This window comes from Alosa alosa, chromosome 6 (genome assembly GCF_017589495.1).
Source record: "Alosa alosa isolate M-15738 ecotype Scorff River chromosome 6, AALO_Geno_1.1, whole genome shotgun sequence".
In the NCBI taxonomy this organism is placed as follows: domain Eukaryota; kingdom Metazoa; phylum Chordata; class Actinopteri; order Clupeiformes; family Clupeidae; genus Alosa; species Alosa alosa.
In genome coordinates, this window is record NC_063194.1 from 23,827,772 (window position 1) to 23,846,879 (window position 19,108).

A 19,108-nucleotide genomic window follows, 5' to 3' on the forward strand; every position below is an offset into this window, starting at 1 on the left:
TAACAAAGATCAATGAGATTTGTTTCCCTTGGTTGTTTGCTATGTTTTCATGTCTAACCAGAGGTGTTAACATTCTAACCGGTTATTATTATGTGACACAAGTGAAGTCGTAGGGTCACAAAATTAGTCTGGTTATTTATTCCAGTGGAGCACCAAGGCATGTGCAGACCAGATTAGATGGCCTCAGAGAATGTCGGGCTCTGATGGCCTGCAGAGAATTACGACTGATTAAATGCACACCAACAATTAGACCAAACCTCCTATGGAGTTGGTAAGCCAAAGGCTGTACCCGCAACCAATCACCAAAGAGAATTCCCTTGGGAACACGCCGTTTTACAAATGATTAAGAACGCATGGGAGATAATGCCAAGAAATGGACAGTGTCTTGAACAAAGTGATCAGTACTTACAAGTATAGCATCCAAGACAACTGATCCCAAACATTTCCTCAACGAGACAAACAATTCAGTCCAATCATTTTTATAGTTCATGTCAAAAGTTAAAGTAGCAAAGGAAATCGCACCAGACCGCCCAATATGGCATATCTCTTTCAATGTATATGCATTCCAATGCATGGGCAGTCTGAGATATCCATTCCCTTCCTGGTCCGCAATGTTGCCCTTTAAAAAGTCTTTTTTAAAGCCAAAACTGATATTAAAACTCTGTCAGACACTTTTTGGTACAAGCATACAACCTATCCAGGTTGTCAGCTTAGAAAATGTTTTTTTGTCCATTTTAACATTATTAACACTCCCCAAAGTGCTTTCATTTTCTTCCATGTCACCTACTGTAATTTTGGGCAAATGTGCAATATAATCCAATGTATGTGCAAGCATGATCATTAGGGTGGTTGTCAAGCTGATTTGTTTTGTGTGTGTGTGTGTATGACTTTAAGCAATTTCAGGCCAATTTGTTGGTTTCCTGCTCAACATGACATGCCAACACTAAATATTGAATATCTCCACAAGGACCATATACATAGAAATGGTATCAAATGAAAGCCAACACTCATGGGCTGTCTGCAGAAGTGTCAGAATGAACATGTGTTGTGAAAAAAAAAAATCTTCACCTAAAGAGAACCAGTTTTCAAAGTGAATATCAGCTTGGAAACATAACATAGTATCCCAAAACTTCTATCAATCAGTACCCCTATCTATAGGAATGAGTCAAGCCAAGTTTAAAGCTTGTAGGGAGAGACAGTGCAATGCTGCACAAGTTGTAATTCTTTAATGTCAAGGCAGCAATGCAGAACTGTAGATGGTGGTCTATATTTGACTTCATTAATGTACCAGGTTGTAACACAAATTATATTTAATTGACATATCACTATAGTTATTAATTCCATCCTATCATAACTGCTCTCTCACTTCTTTAGGGTAAGGGGTTAGTAGTTAGTAGTAATAACTAGTCTGGCTGATCCTAGCACTTACCACCTGACTAGAACTGACTCTCGATTGTTTAAAAAATAGCACTCACTGATGCACTTATTCTTATTGTACTAGAGCTTTTTAAAATAGTCCTATAAGTGTTGATAGAATTGCTTTGTAAAGCTTAACCTGTTAACCATGTTGTTAGTTGCTTTGGTTAAAAATGCGTCAGCCAAATGTAATGTAATGTAATGTAATAACTAATAGTTGTATGGCAAAGGTATGTTTTCCCCCTTCCAAGCAGTGACACTCAGGAAGGCAGCCAACAGAAGGCACCCAGGGACCATGTCCATGTGCTCAATCTGAGTCCTGGTCAGGGACACAAAAGAAGAGTTTACCGTTTTGAGAATGAATACCTTCCCGATACAAATCATGCATGCATGCATCCGAGGGCATAATATAAATCTAATCTACAAAACAAGAAAAACAATATTATGCCAAATAATCTGAAACAATGTAGTTGCATATAATGTGGCAAAACTCAATAATAATGATGCGAGTACCTCAGTATTCTTGCACCAAGCTGCACAGGCACATCCACATGCCCCACTACAAAATATTCTACTTTTTTGACATCGACACTGCCTGGTACTGCACTGACTTCCACTTTCCTTGCATCCACATATCGTCTGCTCCAAGCACCTGGCCTGTACAGGTTCTTTGGTTAAAAGCTGGGGGACAAGCATTCCATCCTTCATGTGCCAATCACAACTGGTTGGTAAGGGCTACTGTGGATGGGTCACTGGTGACTGTTTCCACTGAGTTGGTGGTAAAGTATCCACATTGGCTTTCACTTTCAAAAACAGGGCACAGCGAACATCATGGATTGAAGTGCTGTTTGTTTTTGGATGATACAGTTTGCAGACAAACTGTTCTGCTGAGGATAGAATAGCTGGACTTGGCACTTCATCCTCACCAAAGTTGTGGAGAAGATGAGGGCACTGTTGGAACTCTTTCCACGCTGTCCTTTTTCCTATTCCAGTGAACTGACTGGTAGTGTCACGTCCAGTGATGGCATGAAATGCCAACAGACCATCCAGAATCTCATTTGACATTTTAATGTTGTGCACTTTAATGTAGCGTGGTTTCTTGGCAGTTCCTCCTTTCATCCAAATTTCTGGGCTCAACAGGTTGCAAACACAAGATGCAACAACAGTACATCTGTGTCACTGCACTGAATGATGAGCCTCTCATACGATGATAGGATGGAATTAATAACTATAGTGATATGTTAATTAAATATAATTTGTGTTACAACCTGGCACATTAATGAAGTAAAACAGCACCATAGACCACCATCTACAGTTCTACATTTCCGCCTTGACATTAAAGAATGATAACTTGTGCAGTATTGCACTGTCTCTCCCTACAAGCTTTAAACTTGGCTTGACTCATTCCCATAGATAGGGGTACTGATTGATAGAGGTTTTGGGTTACTATGTTATGTTTCCAAGCTGATATTCACTTTGAAAACTGGTTCTCTTTAGGCAGAGATTGTTTTTCTCATGTTCTAGTTCTGTTGTCTCTTACACTGTACAATAAATGTCAATTGTCTGACATTTCTGCAGACAGCCCATGAGTGTTAGCTTTCATTTGATACCTTTTTTATGTATATGGTCCTTGCGGTTGTGGAGATATTCAACATTTATTGCTGGCATGTCGTGTTGAGCAGGAAACCAAAAAATTGGCCTGAAATTGCTTGTACAAGTCACTTGACAACCACCCTAATATCTTACCTATGGGTGTCTTCTACCTAAAAAAATAGGGTGACAGCTTGTACCAAACCATGTCCGCAAAAGTCTTAACGGAAGCCCTTTTCAGAATTGGCCCCCTGTCACAATCATCATCCACGTTCAGTCTTGACATGCCAGAGTGTGGTCATGAACTCAATCAAAGTTTTCCCAGTCCTCTAGAGCTGGTGGAATTTTGTTGGAATGCAAGATGTTGTCCTCTATAACAGTCGGTGAGGCACACTGTGACTGGTATGTGAATGATGCCCAGAACAGGGCAGCTGCTGTCTGTATGTATACAGAAAAGGGGCAGCTCTCTCTCTCTCTCTCACACACACACACACACACACAATATGTATGGGGGTTGACTATAATGCATGACCTTTAACTATGATTTTCATAACCTTCATTTTTTTAGATTTAAACTGAAATAGCCTACTGCAACCACTACAAGCAATGGTTACTCATCCTCAAATCTAGCCTAGGTCTACGCTACCCCAAAAGCAAAATCTACAGAGGGCATATCAGACTAAAAAACTGAAGTTAAATGAATCGACAATAGTAAGACCTAAGACTTATTTGACTCATGCCTAAAGTGGATGGTCGTTTTGTCTTAAAATAACTTGTGTCGACCATTAAAAATAGCTCGCAAATCCGAGGGGGACAAGCGGGTCTGAACACTGAACTGTCATTTCACACGTAAGCGCTTCTCCCTCTGTTGCTTCAACTGAAAAGCCGACCTGAACTTGTCGTTCGTTCACATCACATTGCATTATCTTAAAGTTTCTGTTCATAGCCATTCGCCAAATTGTTAGGTTGCTTTAGTGAAGAAAAAACAGCTTGAACTAATTTATAACACTAAATCTCGTTAGAAAGCGAAAGCCCAAACACTGAATGAAATCAAGTGAGACTAATCAACTAAACCAAAAGCGAACGGAACGAGCTTGGCGTCCTATTGTTCTGTGAAGTAGCCTACAGGTTACTCTTACAGGTAGGCTATTCACTGAAAATTAGCCCAAATTGGATAGCTTAGTCAGAGGATGAGCCGGCACACATGGTACATTTTAGTAAGTTCTTAAAACGGTCAAGTGGACTACATCTAATGAGGGAGAACTCGTTTGATATCATTCTGTAAGCTTATTTGAGTTGGCTACATGTTCAACCTTGATCGACAATTGATCCATGGACAATTTGATATGGTTCTGACTGCTCTAGCTCAATGCAATTTTGTAGACAAGACAAAACAGACAGCTCACGTAAGCTTTACAACACACTATAATATGGGCATATATGGCAGACAGAAGTACTTACATGCACTCGTTGGCTTTGGCAGGAGCATTGATGTGCACAGTGGTGGATATGACATAGCCTATTCAGCGCTGCAGGTTGAGTGTATCCCTTTTAGGGTGAGTAACTGTATGGGCGCGTGTCTGTGTGTTTGAGTGATAGTGAGAGAGAGAGAGAGAGAGATAGAGAGAGAGAGAGACTGATAAAAATAGCATTCAGCGTGGCTCGGTTTTACATTCCGTGCGTGAGGCCATGGTCAGGAGGGGGGACAAGGGGATGGCCAAGAATGGGAAAAGTTGGACTGATACAGTAAGGATACAGGTTTTGGGACTGACCAATAGAACACGATATGGTCAATTCTACTACAGAAACACATACTCACACGCATTACTTTTTTACACATATTTTGACACCTTTTGGCTTACTATGCACTGCTTGACAATGATTTATTGTTAGCCATAAGGGCCAAATGGAAGATCCACCCTATGAATGGGTCATGGCATGCAAAGCCTTTGTCCTGTTGGTGAGTCTGGAATCGAGCACGGGCTAGTCATTATGCCTATACCTATGCTGCAATAGCCTCTCCTGCTGGTGGTTTTAGGGGAATCTTTAAATAGTCACTCACAGCCAAAAGCTTTGAGATTTTCCATTAATTAGGGGAGCAGTCTACAGACTTATTACAGCGTTTAGCAAAGAGGGAGTTGGGACACATTAGGTGTGGTGAGGGGTAAGGGTATGCCTGTGGCATAGATGGCCAGTAGTGATCTGAGAAGGGCCAAAGATAACGTTTTTAAAATAACACCATGGCAATAACGACCTTAGAATAGCCAGGGCATGACCAATCCATCTAGTCAAGCGTGAAGGGCAGTTCCCAACCACACTTCCCTTTAGTCCACCTTGACCTTTAGTTTATGGGTGGCGAAGCCGAAATTTAGGTTATCACCTCTGGGTCCTGCAGAGAGGAGGCCAGGGACATGAAGAGAGATAGATTTGGTTAGGCATGACATCTGTTATAGGACTATGTCACGAGCTTCTTCATGAACACAAGCTAATAGTGAAAACATGTATTTTCTATTTTGTTCCACAAAATGATCACATACTATTTGAAATATTTAAAAGAAAGACAACAGTGAAAAATAACATTTCAACTTGGGAACATGACTGTGGAAAAAAAAGCTTTTATTTCATAAGACATAACCTTTCAGCAAATTTGATCTGACTGCGAGTGACATCAAACCCAGCCCACAAACTGTAAACAAGGGCTACAGTCACAATTCATAAATGACAGTGTAACTGGTTAACTCGTTGCCTGTCATTATGTTTTGCTAAAGGGAAAAAAACACACTGTAAAAAGGGAAATTATAAATTGCCTCTATGGTTCTGATAACAGAGAATTTTATCATGGAAGATGATCTCGTACTTATAAGCCAATTAGTGACATATAACAAAGCAAAACTATTTGGTTACTAATATGTGTTACCTACAAAAAGAAAAAAAGAAATTAATAATAATAAAAAAAAAGCCAGATTATACAAACAGGGCAACAGAGGAAAATTAAATAACAAATGCTGGCCACATGGAACATGAAAATTCATTGTCAACAATAGATTTTACTTGCATAAATTGAGCAATGTAATTGACGGTCACATCCCTCTGCAATATAAATAAGTTAAAGCGCATAAGTGTAGCTGGTAATAAAACGCCTCTTGAAATGTTAATCGTTATTTTATTTTTTTCCTTCTGATGTTATGTATTAAGGTTACAAAGAGGGGTCTGGCAGCACCCTGCAAAAACTGTTGCAGTGTGCTCATATTGCACAGGCATTGGAAATGAAATCAATTAACTATGCAATCTATTAAGGGGGCATGACACATTCAAAGATGTTGGTACTGTAGCTGGGGTGTGTTCGCCCCGATTCAATCATTTTTCTGTAATTTTGTAACTTTCAAATATAAAGTATTCAAAAATAAAGGGTAAAATGGCTTGTGTTCAAACAACTGCAATTAAGTGATTGTTCTTTTGCAAAAACAAACAAACCAAAAAAAAAAAAAAATCCATTTTAATTTACCTTACTGACCAAATGTCTTTGTTCCAATACCTGTTGCTGTTGATAAAACATTTCTCTTCTCTGCTAAGGGTTTCTGTGACGTGAGATGAGCATTTACTTTCTGGAACAGTGTGGGATTGCATGGCCAAAGATGTTCCAGATCCTTCAATACTTCCCCTGAATTGCATCAGCGTGATAAATGAATAAGCAATGTCAATTATGAACTCATTAGTTCATTTTGTGCATGATGTCGTATTCCACATGAACTGTGATCAACAATAATATGTTTAAAAAGGGAAAACGTGTGATGCCCGATGTGTGTGTATCAACTAAACTGATTTTCAAGTCTGAACGTGAGAGGTACAAATGATAATCATCTCACAGCAGAAAAACCCTAAGCAGACTAAGGTGAGGCTGGGAGCAGGAGCCGAGGCCTCCTCTCTCTACTTCCTGTCTGCCGGTGTTAGAACTCTGCCAGGAAGGGGTGGGTTAAGGCTCGACAAGCAGAGATGCGATTGGACGGCTTGAAGGTCAAACATTCCTGCAAAAGAGAAAAAAGGGGACACATATTTGTTAAGTGTGTGAAACTGATAACTTTATCCAGTAATTGAGTCAATGATCTATTTCACTCACTGGCTTCTTATTAAGGGCGTGCATTGAATAATTAAAAGACCTAGAAAGGTTCCCAAATACACTCTTTAGCCCATAGAACCACAATTATGTTCTATCAGGTTGGCTATTCCCATAGATATCGGTAGATGTCGCCTTGCCCGCTAAAGCATATGACGCAGATCCGTCAACGCAGCCGTAATGAGAAACTGCGGGAGAACTTAGGACTATAAAGCCGTAAACGCATACATTGCTCAACCGATGGGCATGGATGTTTTTCATATTTAAAATATTCATATTTAATGTACAAATTGATTATTTAACACTATTTACGGAAAATAAATATACTAGCCTCTGTAGTATGCCTGTCCTATGTAAACAGCTGTATCTCTGAAGCTGCCTATTACACACAAATCTGTGCAGTGAGTCTTTGAAACAGAAGATGGTAGATGTCACTCGTAACGGCTGCTGAAATGTGACGTGTTTGACATTTTTTTGCAAAAAATTCTAGCATCTAGCAAGAAATAAACACTGCACAATCTGATTATACCATTGTTGTAACCATTGATAGCGTCTGGTCTGATGTATACGCCATTTGTCAACACAACTTAGCCTGCTAGCTTCCGTAAGCTAATTTAACGTATTTCCGTCAGGGCAAATATGACGGAGACAGACACACGTTGAAAGGCCAAAAGCAACATCTAGTTAATATATATATATCTATAAGCTATTCTAGTCAATCAAATTGTTGCTCTGGAAGTATGAGATTAAATTGACTGTTGAGCTGTAATATCAACCTTTCACCAGGGAGATTGTGCCTTTAAACCTTCTATGTCATTCAGTCTATATGTTAATGCATTATGTAAATGTAAAAATTATCTGGTAAGGGAGTAAATTAGCACACATACTAAATTTGTCAAAAGATCAAACTCATTTAATGGTCTGTTCACAGGTAACAGAGGCTGGTGGTGGTGAGACACTGTAGGACAAAATACACTTGATATTACTCTTTTTGTGTACTGATCAGAGATATACTAAATTGATTTATACTTGGTCTACACATAAAGTATACATAAAGGTTTAAGTATATCTATACTTGCACTTACAAAAAGCAGGTTGTTCTCCTGCATGCCAAGGCTGGGAAGGAGCTGGGTGCCAGGTCGTGCCATGCCGGCGGGACCCCAGGTGGAGGAATAGCGGATCGGGCTTTCCTTGGGCCAGTCTTCTTCACTAGGCAAACCAATCACCCTATAGCAAAGGAAATACTGTAAGGTCAATACTGTATCAAATGCTGAATGAACTCAAGTGCTCAATGTTGGATTAGAGTATGGTATTACTGGCCCCATTCAGTATTGCAAATGCTCTGACATATGGTCATACTTATGGTCTCACTTACCCTGCACTATTCAGTTTCAGGTCCAGTTAGGACAAAGTCAACAAAAAATTCAATGTTTCCATGTACTGTATAGAGCAGAGATGGGCAAACTAAGGCCCGTGGGTCACATGCGGCCGGTTATGCAGTTTACTCCAACCCACAGACCTCAGCTCACTGAGGAACACTTGAGCTCTGACATACGAATTGCCACAACTAAAATGACACCAAATTTTGATGCACTGGCAAAAAGGGTTGTCCAACAGCACTATTCCCATTCAAATTGAATCAAACACTTAATGTTGAGTTTGTTTTCTTAACTTTTTAAGAAATACATTTCCATTTAAGGCATATGCCAGTTTATTTTTTCACCTCATCTACTAGTGGTCCAGCCTGTCAATCAATTTTTTCAAATCCCAACGTGGCCCTTGAACCAAAACGTTTGTCCACCACTGGTATAGAGTGAAGACCGTATTTAAGCTGTAAATTACTCACTCAAAGATCTTCTTCAATTGCTGAGCTTCAGTAAACCCTCGAAACAAAGGCCTGTGGGAAAGAGAAGAACAATTAAAGGCCTGGAATGAAAACTAGTACTCGCACAATGGGTCAACACACTCAATGAGACCTCCACTACAGTGTACCACTGTTACCAACTAAAACTTTGTAGCACAATCACACTGTTAATTCAGGCATGTAGTGTAGCCTGTGAGTGTGGCGTGGTTATGAACCACTCATTCAAACATATATTTTTTTATTACTATGATCAGTAAAAGTTAAAAAGTAAAAATGGAAGATATCAAGATGACTTGCATCTTGTTTAGTGTATTACTCTAATAAGTATTACTCAGTACCTAACACATCACAGTACAACACCGCCTCCGTGGGTGAAGCAGCCGTGGCTTACTGGTTAGGGCTTGCCGGTTCAATCCCTGACCAGTAGAAAAACTGTGGGTGGGGGAAGTGGTTGAGCACTGCTCCCCGAGCGCCACTGCTTTGAGTTAGTGTATGCTCTGTGTGCTTCACTAATTCACGGATGGGATAAATGCAGAGACCAAATTCCTTGTATACGCAAGTATACTTGGCCTATAAACCTGATTTACATTTACTCACCTGCAAGCCACCCTACACACAACCCCCAAGCGAGTGGAGGTGCGTGCCTGTCACCAACTCTCCAAACCGCTCCTCCACACCACCTGACAAGCACCCCTCTAAAGGGGTGGGGGTGCGATTTTCCTTACCTCAAGAGGAAGAGTTCTGCAAAGATGCAGCCAGCACTCCAAACATCCACTGAGGACATGTAGCCCGAGTGGAGCAGAACTTCTGGAGCCCGGTACCACAGAGTCACCACCTGAGCCACGCATGCACACATACAGAAAAGCAAACACAAATGACAAAGTCACACACACACAGTGAAAAAGAGGCGTTAACAAATACCGAAGCAAGATTCTTTCAGACCTATGTGGAAACACACTGTAAGCAGAATAAGAGATGTTGTGTATAAGTGTTTTCATTTTGGTGCCTATATTTATCAGTTGGAGCATGTACACAGGAGACGAGATATGAGCAGCTCTGCTTCTAATGTGTTATGAAGGTCAGTTGCCTTTCTGATCTACTCACGTCACAGAGTGTGTGCTGTAGGTGCAACAGCCGGGCTACACCAGGTGCCAATTGAAGTGCTCTGAAAAACTTCAGTGTTTCCCATACATTGACTTATTTGTGGCGGCCCACCATAAAATCAACATTGACCACCACCCAATGATTTTCCAGGTTGTACTAAATTGTGCTTAAATCTGGTTAGCATTATAACTATGCTGTGCTAAGTTGTTAAAAACTGTCGCATTCAAGTTAATTCTGCAAACCAACCACCACAAATGGAATTCAATTCTCTGGGAAACACTGAACTTGTTTTAGAAGACTGGTCTAACTTTTCCGAATGCAGACGTCGCTATCAAGTCTGGTGTGGTCAGTTCCATTGATTATAGTGCAAGCTAATTGTTGCAGCATACGCTCTGCAAAAGTTCAGTTACATGCCAGGTGTAACCTGCCTGTAAGACATGCATACCAAGTATGCATATCAATAGCTAGAGACAGTGTAGACTAGAGGATGTAGTAAATAAATAAATAAGCATGCAATGCAATTATGTAGAAGGCATGTTACAATTGTAATGAACAGTTATTTTCATCTGACTGTGTGTGATTTTGTCTGTCATGCACCTTTGGCATCTGTAGACACTTACACAAGGGGTGAGGGCAATGTGATAGGTGTAGATCCTTGCCAAGCCAAAATCAGCAATCTTCACCTCCCCACGACTGCTGACTAATATGTTGTCAGGCTTCAGATCTCTATGCACCAACATATTAGAGTGCAAGAAGTCCAGGCCCTTGAGCAGCTGTCGCATCACATCCTATGGAGACAGAAATAAACCACAATGCCACCTACTGGTCATTATTGTCTATTACATCTGATTTTCAAAGTAAAGAATCTGCTTTTCAACTTCTAGGCAAAATATTAACACTCTTAGATAATAAAATCAAGAACCTAGTATTACTCTTGAATACCCAAGGTACCTTCTCCTCACATAATCTTACCTTAATGTTTTCTCGGCTCAATTCATTTTTAGTACAGCTGATATATGATGTTAAATCTTGATCAATATACTCAAACACAAGTGTCAGGTCCAATGACTGGTTCCTAACACATGCTGACACATCGAAAAGCCTGATTTAAATAAACAAAGAACACATATTTAATGCAGCCATGCATTGCAAATTGTTTTGGACAATTATTTATAATCAATTAAATACTTGTTTAATTTCCTCTCACTCACTTTACAATGTTTGGGTGGTTGAAGTATTCGATTTTGCGCAATAGCGCCACTTCGCGAACCATGAAGGCCGGTATTCCACTCTCAGGATCCCCAGGTAAATTGAGCTTTTTCACCGCAACAAGACGCTGTTTTCCGGCGATCTCCCTGGCTTTATACACTTTACCATAGGCGCCCTCTCCTACCTCTGCCAGATAGTCATAATTGGAATGACCACATGAGCCGTCGTCCATTCTTGGTAAACACAACCGGATAAAAAAAAGAACATTTAAGCATTCCGATTCACTTATTTTTAAGGTTTGGTAAATCAAGTTATAAACTGTTTTATACAGTCTATGGTTATAACATTAGACTACCTAGGTGAGTGAAAAACTAGCCTAGCCATGCAACTCAACAAGTAACGTTATGGACAGCAAGAAACTAAATCAGGAACTGTCTCAAGAAAATACCTATTATATTCTGAATAACTATGGATGACATGTACTCTTTTTTACCACCCATAACAGTTAACACACATCACGTGGACAAAATAAGATGAATTAAGCTTATTCTTATTCATCAAGTAATAAACCACTTGGCTACAGGCTTCATTTAGCTTACACAGTATTCATCAAGGTATTGACCCAGAAAGAATGAAAATGAACACTAGCATGTTACTTAATTATTCAGGTAAGTTTTTTTTTTTTTTTTTGTTTAGTTTAACTGGTGGTTTCGTTAACTTAGCTAACAACTCATCACACAGGTAGCTTCTAAGGAATTGAATATAGAAGGTGCATTAGCTAGCCTAGTCTATGTTGTTGCTAGGCAAAATAATGGGTTTTGTGCAATGTTAAGCTTAAAGTAACATTGCAGCAATGGGCTATTTTCTTAATAAAAAACTTTATCATTACACCAGAAGACTCGCTGAAATAACTTTGGACTTTCTGTTACCTTTTGCCGCTAAAATAGCAATAATTTCCATATCATGTGAATTATCACTCCTTACCTCCTAGTCCAAGTAAATTCTTGGTAACGTTAGAGACAGACTGTGAGTTTGTTAAAGTCTATTATAGGAAAAGTTGTGAAAAAAATTCAGCATTCCAAGCCTCTGAGCTAATCAAAAACCTCCAAATCATTCATGCACCTGCGTCATCATACACGCACCCCACTCATGGCAGCCCCCCTGTCTATGCAGTAGCCTCCCAGTCCCACGTCCATTAGAACCTATGATTAGAACCCCCTTTTTTCCCACGATCGTACGTTCTTTTCTTCGCGCTCGCTATCAATCCATCTCGCATGCTTCTGTTTTAATACATTATTATTATGCCCGGTACATTGCTTGGGTACTGCAAAGAGTAAGTAGGCATACATTTAGTACTCTTAGTTGCCATATTAATATCTTGATGCACACTCAATAATCGCTTAAAATTGTTCACGCACATTTGAATTAAATGCAGTGTGCACACGATTGTGCTTATAGGCCAGTCAATCTAGCCCAAAAAGACAAAAACATTGCAACAGAAATGTCTGTCTGAAAATGTGATTAAAGGCCAAAGTTGTGCCCAACACTAAGTAGAATATGGGGGGAATTTCAATAACTACCATATGAAACTTCTCTAGTTGATTAGTGACATACCAAAGAAAAAATTACAAGGTGAAATGTTATGTTTATACATGCACATTTTATTCATAAAATGTACCATAATTTGCATATATTGCAAAACACGCAATCTGAAAATTGAAGCCAGATTAAAAATGTATTGTTTCATCATGGTTATGGTTATGGGATTTGGCAGATGCCAAAAGACTACATTAAGGAGAATATCAATAATAAACAACAATGTCAAATTTATCAACAGCCTAATGGAAATATAACTATATTAGGCCTATACAAACCATAATGCATAAGAAGCGCTTAATGAACTAAGTGCATGTTGAAAGATATGCCTTTAGACCCCTCTTAAAAGACCTAAAACTATCAGGAACGGAGAGCACTGGGCAACTCATTCCACTAACATGGAACCACTGAGGAAAAGAGTCTTGAATTTGACCTAGTGTTTATGACTGGTCGACACAGACGCTCATCAGAAGACCGCAGTGGGTGGTTGTGATGTACATCTTGATCACTGAATTAAAATAACAAGGAGCAGATCCAGTCAGTGTCCTATAGGCCAAAGTGAGAGATTTAAATTTAATTCTGGCTACTATATGGAGCCAATGGAGAGGAGTGGCCATACATGTACATAGAGTTCCTCTTTGGCTGATTGAAGACCAGGCGTGCTGCAGCATTCTGAATCAGCTGTAATGATCTTACTACACAAGCAGGTAAACCAGCTAATAGTGAATTAATAGTCCAGCTTGGAGATGACCATGGTATGAACAAGAAGTTGTGTGGAATCTTGTGTCAAATAAGGTCTGATCCTCCTAATGTTGTAAAGGATAAACCGACATGATTTTGCAATTGAAGCTACATGCTCAGAGAAGTTAAGTCGATCAATTACAACGCCCAAGTTACGTGCCGATCTAGTTGGGGTCAGTGAAGTTGAGTCAAACTGGGTGTTAATCCGTTGGGGAATAGCTGTTTTAGCTGGAAACACCAAAAGCTCAGTTTTTGAGTGATTAAGCTGAAGGTGCCGATCTTTCATCCAGGCTGAAATATCCTTAAGGCATGCAGAAATCCGATGGGAAACGCTAGAGTCATCAGGTGGGAAAGATAAAGTTGAGTGTCGCCTGCATAACAGTGATAGTCAAATCCTTGGGAGCGAATGGTTTCACCTAAGGAAGTGGTGTAAATAGAGAAAAGCAGGGGCCCTAATACTGATCCCTGAGGCACACCTGTGGTGAGGTCACGAGACTTTGATACCTGTCCCTGGCTGCCAAGACACGTTGAAAGAACGCCCTTTAAAGGAATTATCCGGAGTAAAATGCACTTTAGATCAATTTGTCGGATGATTGGGAGTACATACGCTGAGTTGACATCAAAATCATGTCATTCGATGTGTTTTGAGAAAGTTCGATTTTACCGCTTTTAGTCAAAACTTCGTTAGCCTGTTACCTGACCAGGGCATGTCATTTTCGCTACAAAACGCTATTTTTATAACTCTTCTACAGTTCCAAACAACATTACACTTACGTGGTAGTGAGTAGAGGGTCCCTAAAGCCAAACCGGTATCCGGAGGTCTTTATGTGGTCGGATAGAGAGTCCAGAATGAATTTCATCAAGCCAGTACCTTTTCGAAATGCTGCTGCTGCAGCTAGCATCTTTAGGGGAAAGTCTGTAAGAGTCGATTGCATCACGTCGTTGTGAATCGACATCACGGCCACGTGACATTTCAAAATTCCAACCTGTTAGTAAGCTAGGGTTTGCTGTTGCATATAACTTCATTTCAATTTCGAAAAAGATATACTGGACGGTTTAAAAAAAAAAAAAAAAAAAAAAAAAAAAAAACGGCTAATTTTAAATTGTGAATTTCCAGAGCGTGTTACTCCACACTCGGCAATCGACTCCTGCGGACTTTGCCCTGGTCACTAACAGGCTAACGAGTTTTGACTAAAAACGGTAAAATCAAACTTTCTCAAAACACATCCGAATGACATGATTTTGATGTCAACTCAACGTATGTACTCCCAATCATCCGTAAATTGATCTAAAGTGCATTTTACTCCGGATAATTCCTTTAAGGTAAGATTCAAACCAGTCAAGAGCTTTCCCAGAAATTTCCAGTTCTGATAGTATAGAAAGGAGAATGTCATGGTTAACAGTATCAAAGGCTGCATATAAATCTAGTAGAATTAATACTGATGACTGAGCAGAGGACTTAGCTACTCTCAATGCTGCTTAGTCACAGACAGAAGAGCAGTTTCAGTAGAATGACCACTCTTGAAACCAGACTGCATAGGTCTAGTAGATTATTCTGATAAAGAAAGTCACATACTTGCTTGAAGACCACTTTTTCCAAAACCTTTGACAATAAAGGAAGGAAGGGAGACACAGGTCTGTAGTTCTTCACATCAGTTGGTTTTCTTTAACAAAGGTGCACCCTAGCCTGTTTAAAAAAAGGAAAATATGTTCCACCCCATCTACGCCGGTAGACTTTTAGTATATGATTCAGGAGGGTATTAGGACCAATAAAAACTGAGACATTTCTGTTGCAAATATTTTGTCTTTTTGGGCTAGATTGACTGGCCTATTATGCAGAGACTTTGTAAAGGATGCATTATGCATGTTGTACCTTTCATGTGTCCTTGCTCGTATAACCTTATTTTCCTTTAATTTCCTTTTTTGCCCTCCCTTAGTATTAGTCCGGTGGACAGCATCATAGAGCCCCATTGTGGACCCGGAAATGTTGAGTACACCAAAGTTTTATGATGGAAATATATAGTATGGGTTCCCAGCATGTAGAAACTGCCGGATGCGAATTTGCATATGTTGGGCAATTTGTGTAATTGAACTAATTAGCATAAATTAGCATAATTGCCTATATCGATCATATTATAAGAGCTGCTTGGCCAAAATGGACAATGTTAGTATGTTTTTAGGGGTTACTGGAGATGTTGAGTCCATATCTGACATTTTCAAGATTCAAAATCACTATTTAAACTTGGTTTGGTCACGTTTTTACTGTAATTAAGCTGATTTTGCTGAGTTTTTTGGTCCAATTTAGACAGATTTTTGGAGGATAGGGCTGTAGCAATGTACAGTAGGGCTGTAACGATAAACCAACCTAACAATTTGATTCAGTATCATGATTTTTGACCCACAGTTTGATACAAACCTCTTTTTTGGAGGGGGGGGGGGGGTGGCTAGACATTTCAATAGCCTACCTTAGAACACCAGAGGATTTCAATAATATATCTGTATTATTTTATATCCTGATATAAAAAGAGAGAATACTGTCTGATATGTCTGATATTTATGACAGCACACTTTATGCAGATTAGCCTATAGGCCTACTATTTCTATTACAACTCTACCACATTCAGCTGTCTGGTTGAAGCCTGGAAATATTGTAAACAAAGTAGCATAGTTGGCTAGCTTATCATAGTCTACTGATTGGACTGTTCAGTGTCCTCATGTGTGTTTAAGGTAATACTGTTCTCTTTGGGACAGGCCCTTTTGGGAAACATTGGTATTGAGATGTACCCTGGAAATCTGGAGATGTACCCTGGAGTTCTCGCGAGAGCACAATTTGAATTTTGAAAGATTCCAGGGTCTGGTTTACCAGGCTAATTGAGATGATCATTCAACTTGAATGCAAGAGCTTTAACAAATATGTGCAGCATGCTAATGATGCTAAGCAGATTTAATGGTGTAACGATTGATGAGACAGCGTTGTCTAATCAAAAGCTTTATTAAAGGTCGGGAGCAGGGACATAGGCACAGAACATAGCACACGCTAGGGAAGTCAAGGACACTCGAACCTTACACACATAGGGTTGGACGCAGCCACACCATACAGGCACAAGCACACATATTAACAACCCCAAAGTTCTCCCAGAATCCCCAGCGCAAAACATTGTGGGAATCTCAAGCACAGTCCAGCACGCTACACAACTCCCCCAACAAGCCATTGCCGTCCTCGGCGCGGGCGTTCCCACATTCAGTCCAGCAAAGTCTCTGGCACTGCCACACAGTAGGTGGGGTGCACACACCGCAAGAGCCCTACTCACCCCGAGGAACCACAACCAAGCCTCCACTGCCACAGATTCCCTGGCACTGAGCACCGTAACTGGCACCACACCTCCGATGCTCCGCTCCGTCGTCTTGCCAGTCGGGACAGCAGACTCCAGCTCCATCTCACAACGCTGCGCAATCAGGCTACAGCAACCGACGTTGGCATCCCTCCTCTGCTGCCTTGTCGTAGAGCTGTCCTCCGCTGCTTCCGGCCGCTCCACTCCGCCACAGCCGCGCCAAGGCCTAGACCTTCTCTCTGGCTCGTGGCATCGGATTTCACACAACAAACTTTTTTTTCTCCTTATTTTTCTAAAGAGCGCCAGCGAACAGGCCAACTCGAACAGGCCAACTCGAACAGGCGCCTGCACAGCATGGTGCCTCCCACACGCACCCAAAGGCTTAGAGTTCAGTATTTTAGTGGGCCCTTCCACCGAGGCTGCCCAACCGTCGTGCCTCAAACGGCTCCACCTCCTTGCCGCCTCCACTTCTGCTCTGCTCAGCCAGGGCCACCGCCAACTCCAGCCTAAATGGGCGGGGCAGGGCTCCAGGTCTTCCTATGGTGAAGTCAGCGCCCAGGCCGGCGTCACCACCTCATCTTCCAAGGCTGCTTTCTCAGGCCGCCCTCCCGGTCGCGTGAAGTCTTTCTCCGCCGTGGCCACTGCATCGAGATCCTCTTCAGGCAAGCACTCCTCCCGTAGCCAGGCCCAGGCGACGGCTGGTCTCTACTGAAGGCCTCTGTAAGCTTTTTAGTACCCCTTACAAGGGCTCTTTTTGGATCCTTTTGCTTGGGCCTCCACCTAGCGGTGAGCATGGATGGATTATGAACTTTCGGGCTCCTGGGTCCAGATGTATTAAGGCTCCCCCCACTAATTGTCGCATATGTGGAAGGGGGGGTTGGGGGTCCTCCCTCAGAAATGTTTTAATTTGTTTGATGTGATTTCCTGTATTCTGGTGCATTTTGCAAATGGCCAATACTAAATTCAATCAGATTCATAGCCTACATCCTGATAATGTGTTGATATTGAGGCAATGATTTCATTCAAAGGCTTGGGCTTCAGGGGCCCCTGGGACTGGTAGGCCCGTGCAGTGATCCATCCCTGGCGGAGAGGTCTCCCACTCCCGGCTCCTCCATCACTGAAGACACTGTCTCCTACAGAACGCAACTTGCTCCTCTATGGAAAACGTGCCCATCTACAGGTGCTGCTGTGGAAAGCAGCAGACCGTCCTGATCCACCGGCTGTGGATATTGCCGCGTTTGGATGGAGTAAGAAGACAGGTATGAAGAAAGGAGAGGAACTCGCCCACCCTCGATTCAAGTCCTGTTGCTCCTCCTGATTCGTTAGATGTTATCAGCTGTAACTGCACAGCTGGGTTAAAACTGTGTCATGTATCTGGAAAGTGAAGCTGCAGGCCTGGCCTGTACTAATTATTGTTTCTGCAAAGGCAGTGATGTTACATGTTGCAATATATTAGCAAAGCAAAAAGAGCAGAAGGATAAGGATGAAGAGTCTGGAGAAGATGGCGACAGGACAACGGATGAGTACAGAGGAGTAGTAGAGGCTAGTTCTTCCCTTTGTTACTCAATTGTGAGTCACAGCAGAGGGCCAGTGAATAGCTATTTTCACAATTATTGTGGAATTCAGAAATAACTTCAGGATCCAAATTATTCCTAAACACTGAACATTTTTATCCTCCAAAAATCTGTCTAAATCGCCCCCAAAAACTCAGCAAAATCAGCTTAATGAGAGTAAGAACGTGACCAAACCATGTTTAAATATTGATTTTGAATGTTGAAAATGCCAGGTATGGACTCAGCATCTTCAGTAACCCCTAACAACATACTAACATTGTCCATTTTGCCCAAGCAGCTCCTATAATATGATCTATATATAGGCGATTATGCTAATTTATGCTAATTAGCTGAATTACACAAATTGCCCAACATATGCAAATTTGCATCCGGCATTTTCTGCATGCTGGGGACCCATACTATATATTTCTATCATAAAACTTTGGTGTACTCAACATTTCCGGGTTCACCTTTCTGTCAACTGGACTATATTTAAACATTTAGAAATATATCAGGGATAACAAGTAAGCCTAACTTCTTGTGTGGCCTGTATGATTGTTCTTGCCAGGCAACGGTGGGGCTTAGCATG

At 41.0% G+C, this 19,108-nt stretch overlaps 1 protein-coding gene across 2 annotated transcripts; it reads right to left on the minus strand.

Moving 5' to 3' along the window:
• Window positions 1-5,625: 5,625 nt before the first annotated feature.
• On the minus strand, window positions 5,626-12,443 carry cdk21 (cyclin-dependent kinase 21). 2 transcript variants are annotated; one of them, XM_048245869.1, is made up of 8 exons: window positions 12,282-12,443; window positions 11,300-11,530; window positions 11,061-11,190; window positions 10,709-10,876; window positions 9,710-9,819; window positions 8,967-9,017; window positions 8,206-8,347; window positions 5,626-7,031 (listed from the first exon to the last, which is right to left on the minus strand). In XM_048245869.1, the coding sequence occupies exons 2-8, from the start codon at window positions 11,527-11,529 to the stop codon at window positions 6,954-6,956; spliced, it is 909 nt and encodes a 302-aa protein (XP_048101826.1). In that variant the 5' UTR covers window position 11,530; window positions 12,282-12,443; the 3' UTR covers window positions 5,626-6,953. The 2 variants fall into 2 exon arrangements, with proteins under 2 accessions (XP_048101826.1, XP_048101827.1); XM_048245870.1 differs by having other exon boundaries at window positions 12,227-12,443.
• Window positions 12,444-19,108: the final 6,665 nt, after the last annotated feature.

What these genes read in the sequence shown, in the direction of transcription:
- cdk21 (XM_048245869.1), bottom strand. Translation starts at nt 11,529, where the DNA reads ATGGACGACGGCTCATGTGGTCATTCCAATTATGACTATCTGGCAGAG. An exon ending in AACCACCCAAACATTGTAAA is followed by an intron (nt 11,191 to 11,299) that starts GTGAGTGAGAGG and finishes TATTTAAATCAG; the next exon opens with GCTTTTCGATGTGTCAGCAT. An exon ending in AGGAGAACAACCTGCTTTTT is followed by an intron (nt 7,032 to 8,205) that starts GTAAGTGCAAGT and finishes TCTCTTTTGCAG; the next exon opens with GAATGTTTGACCTTCAAGCC.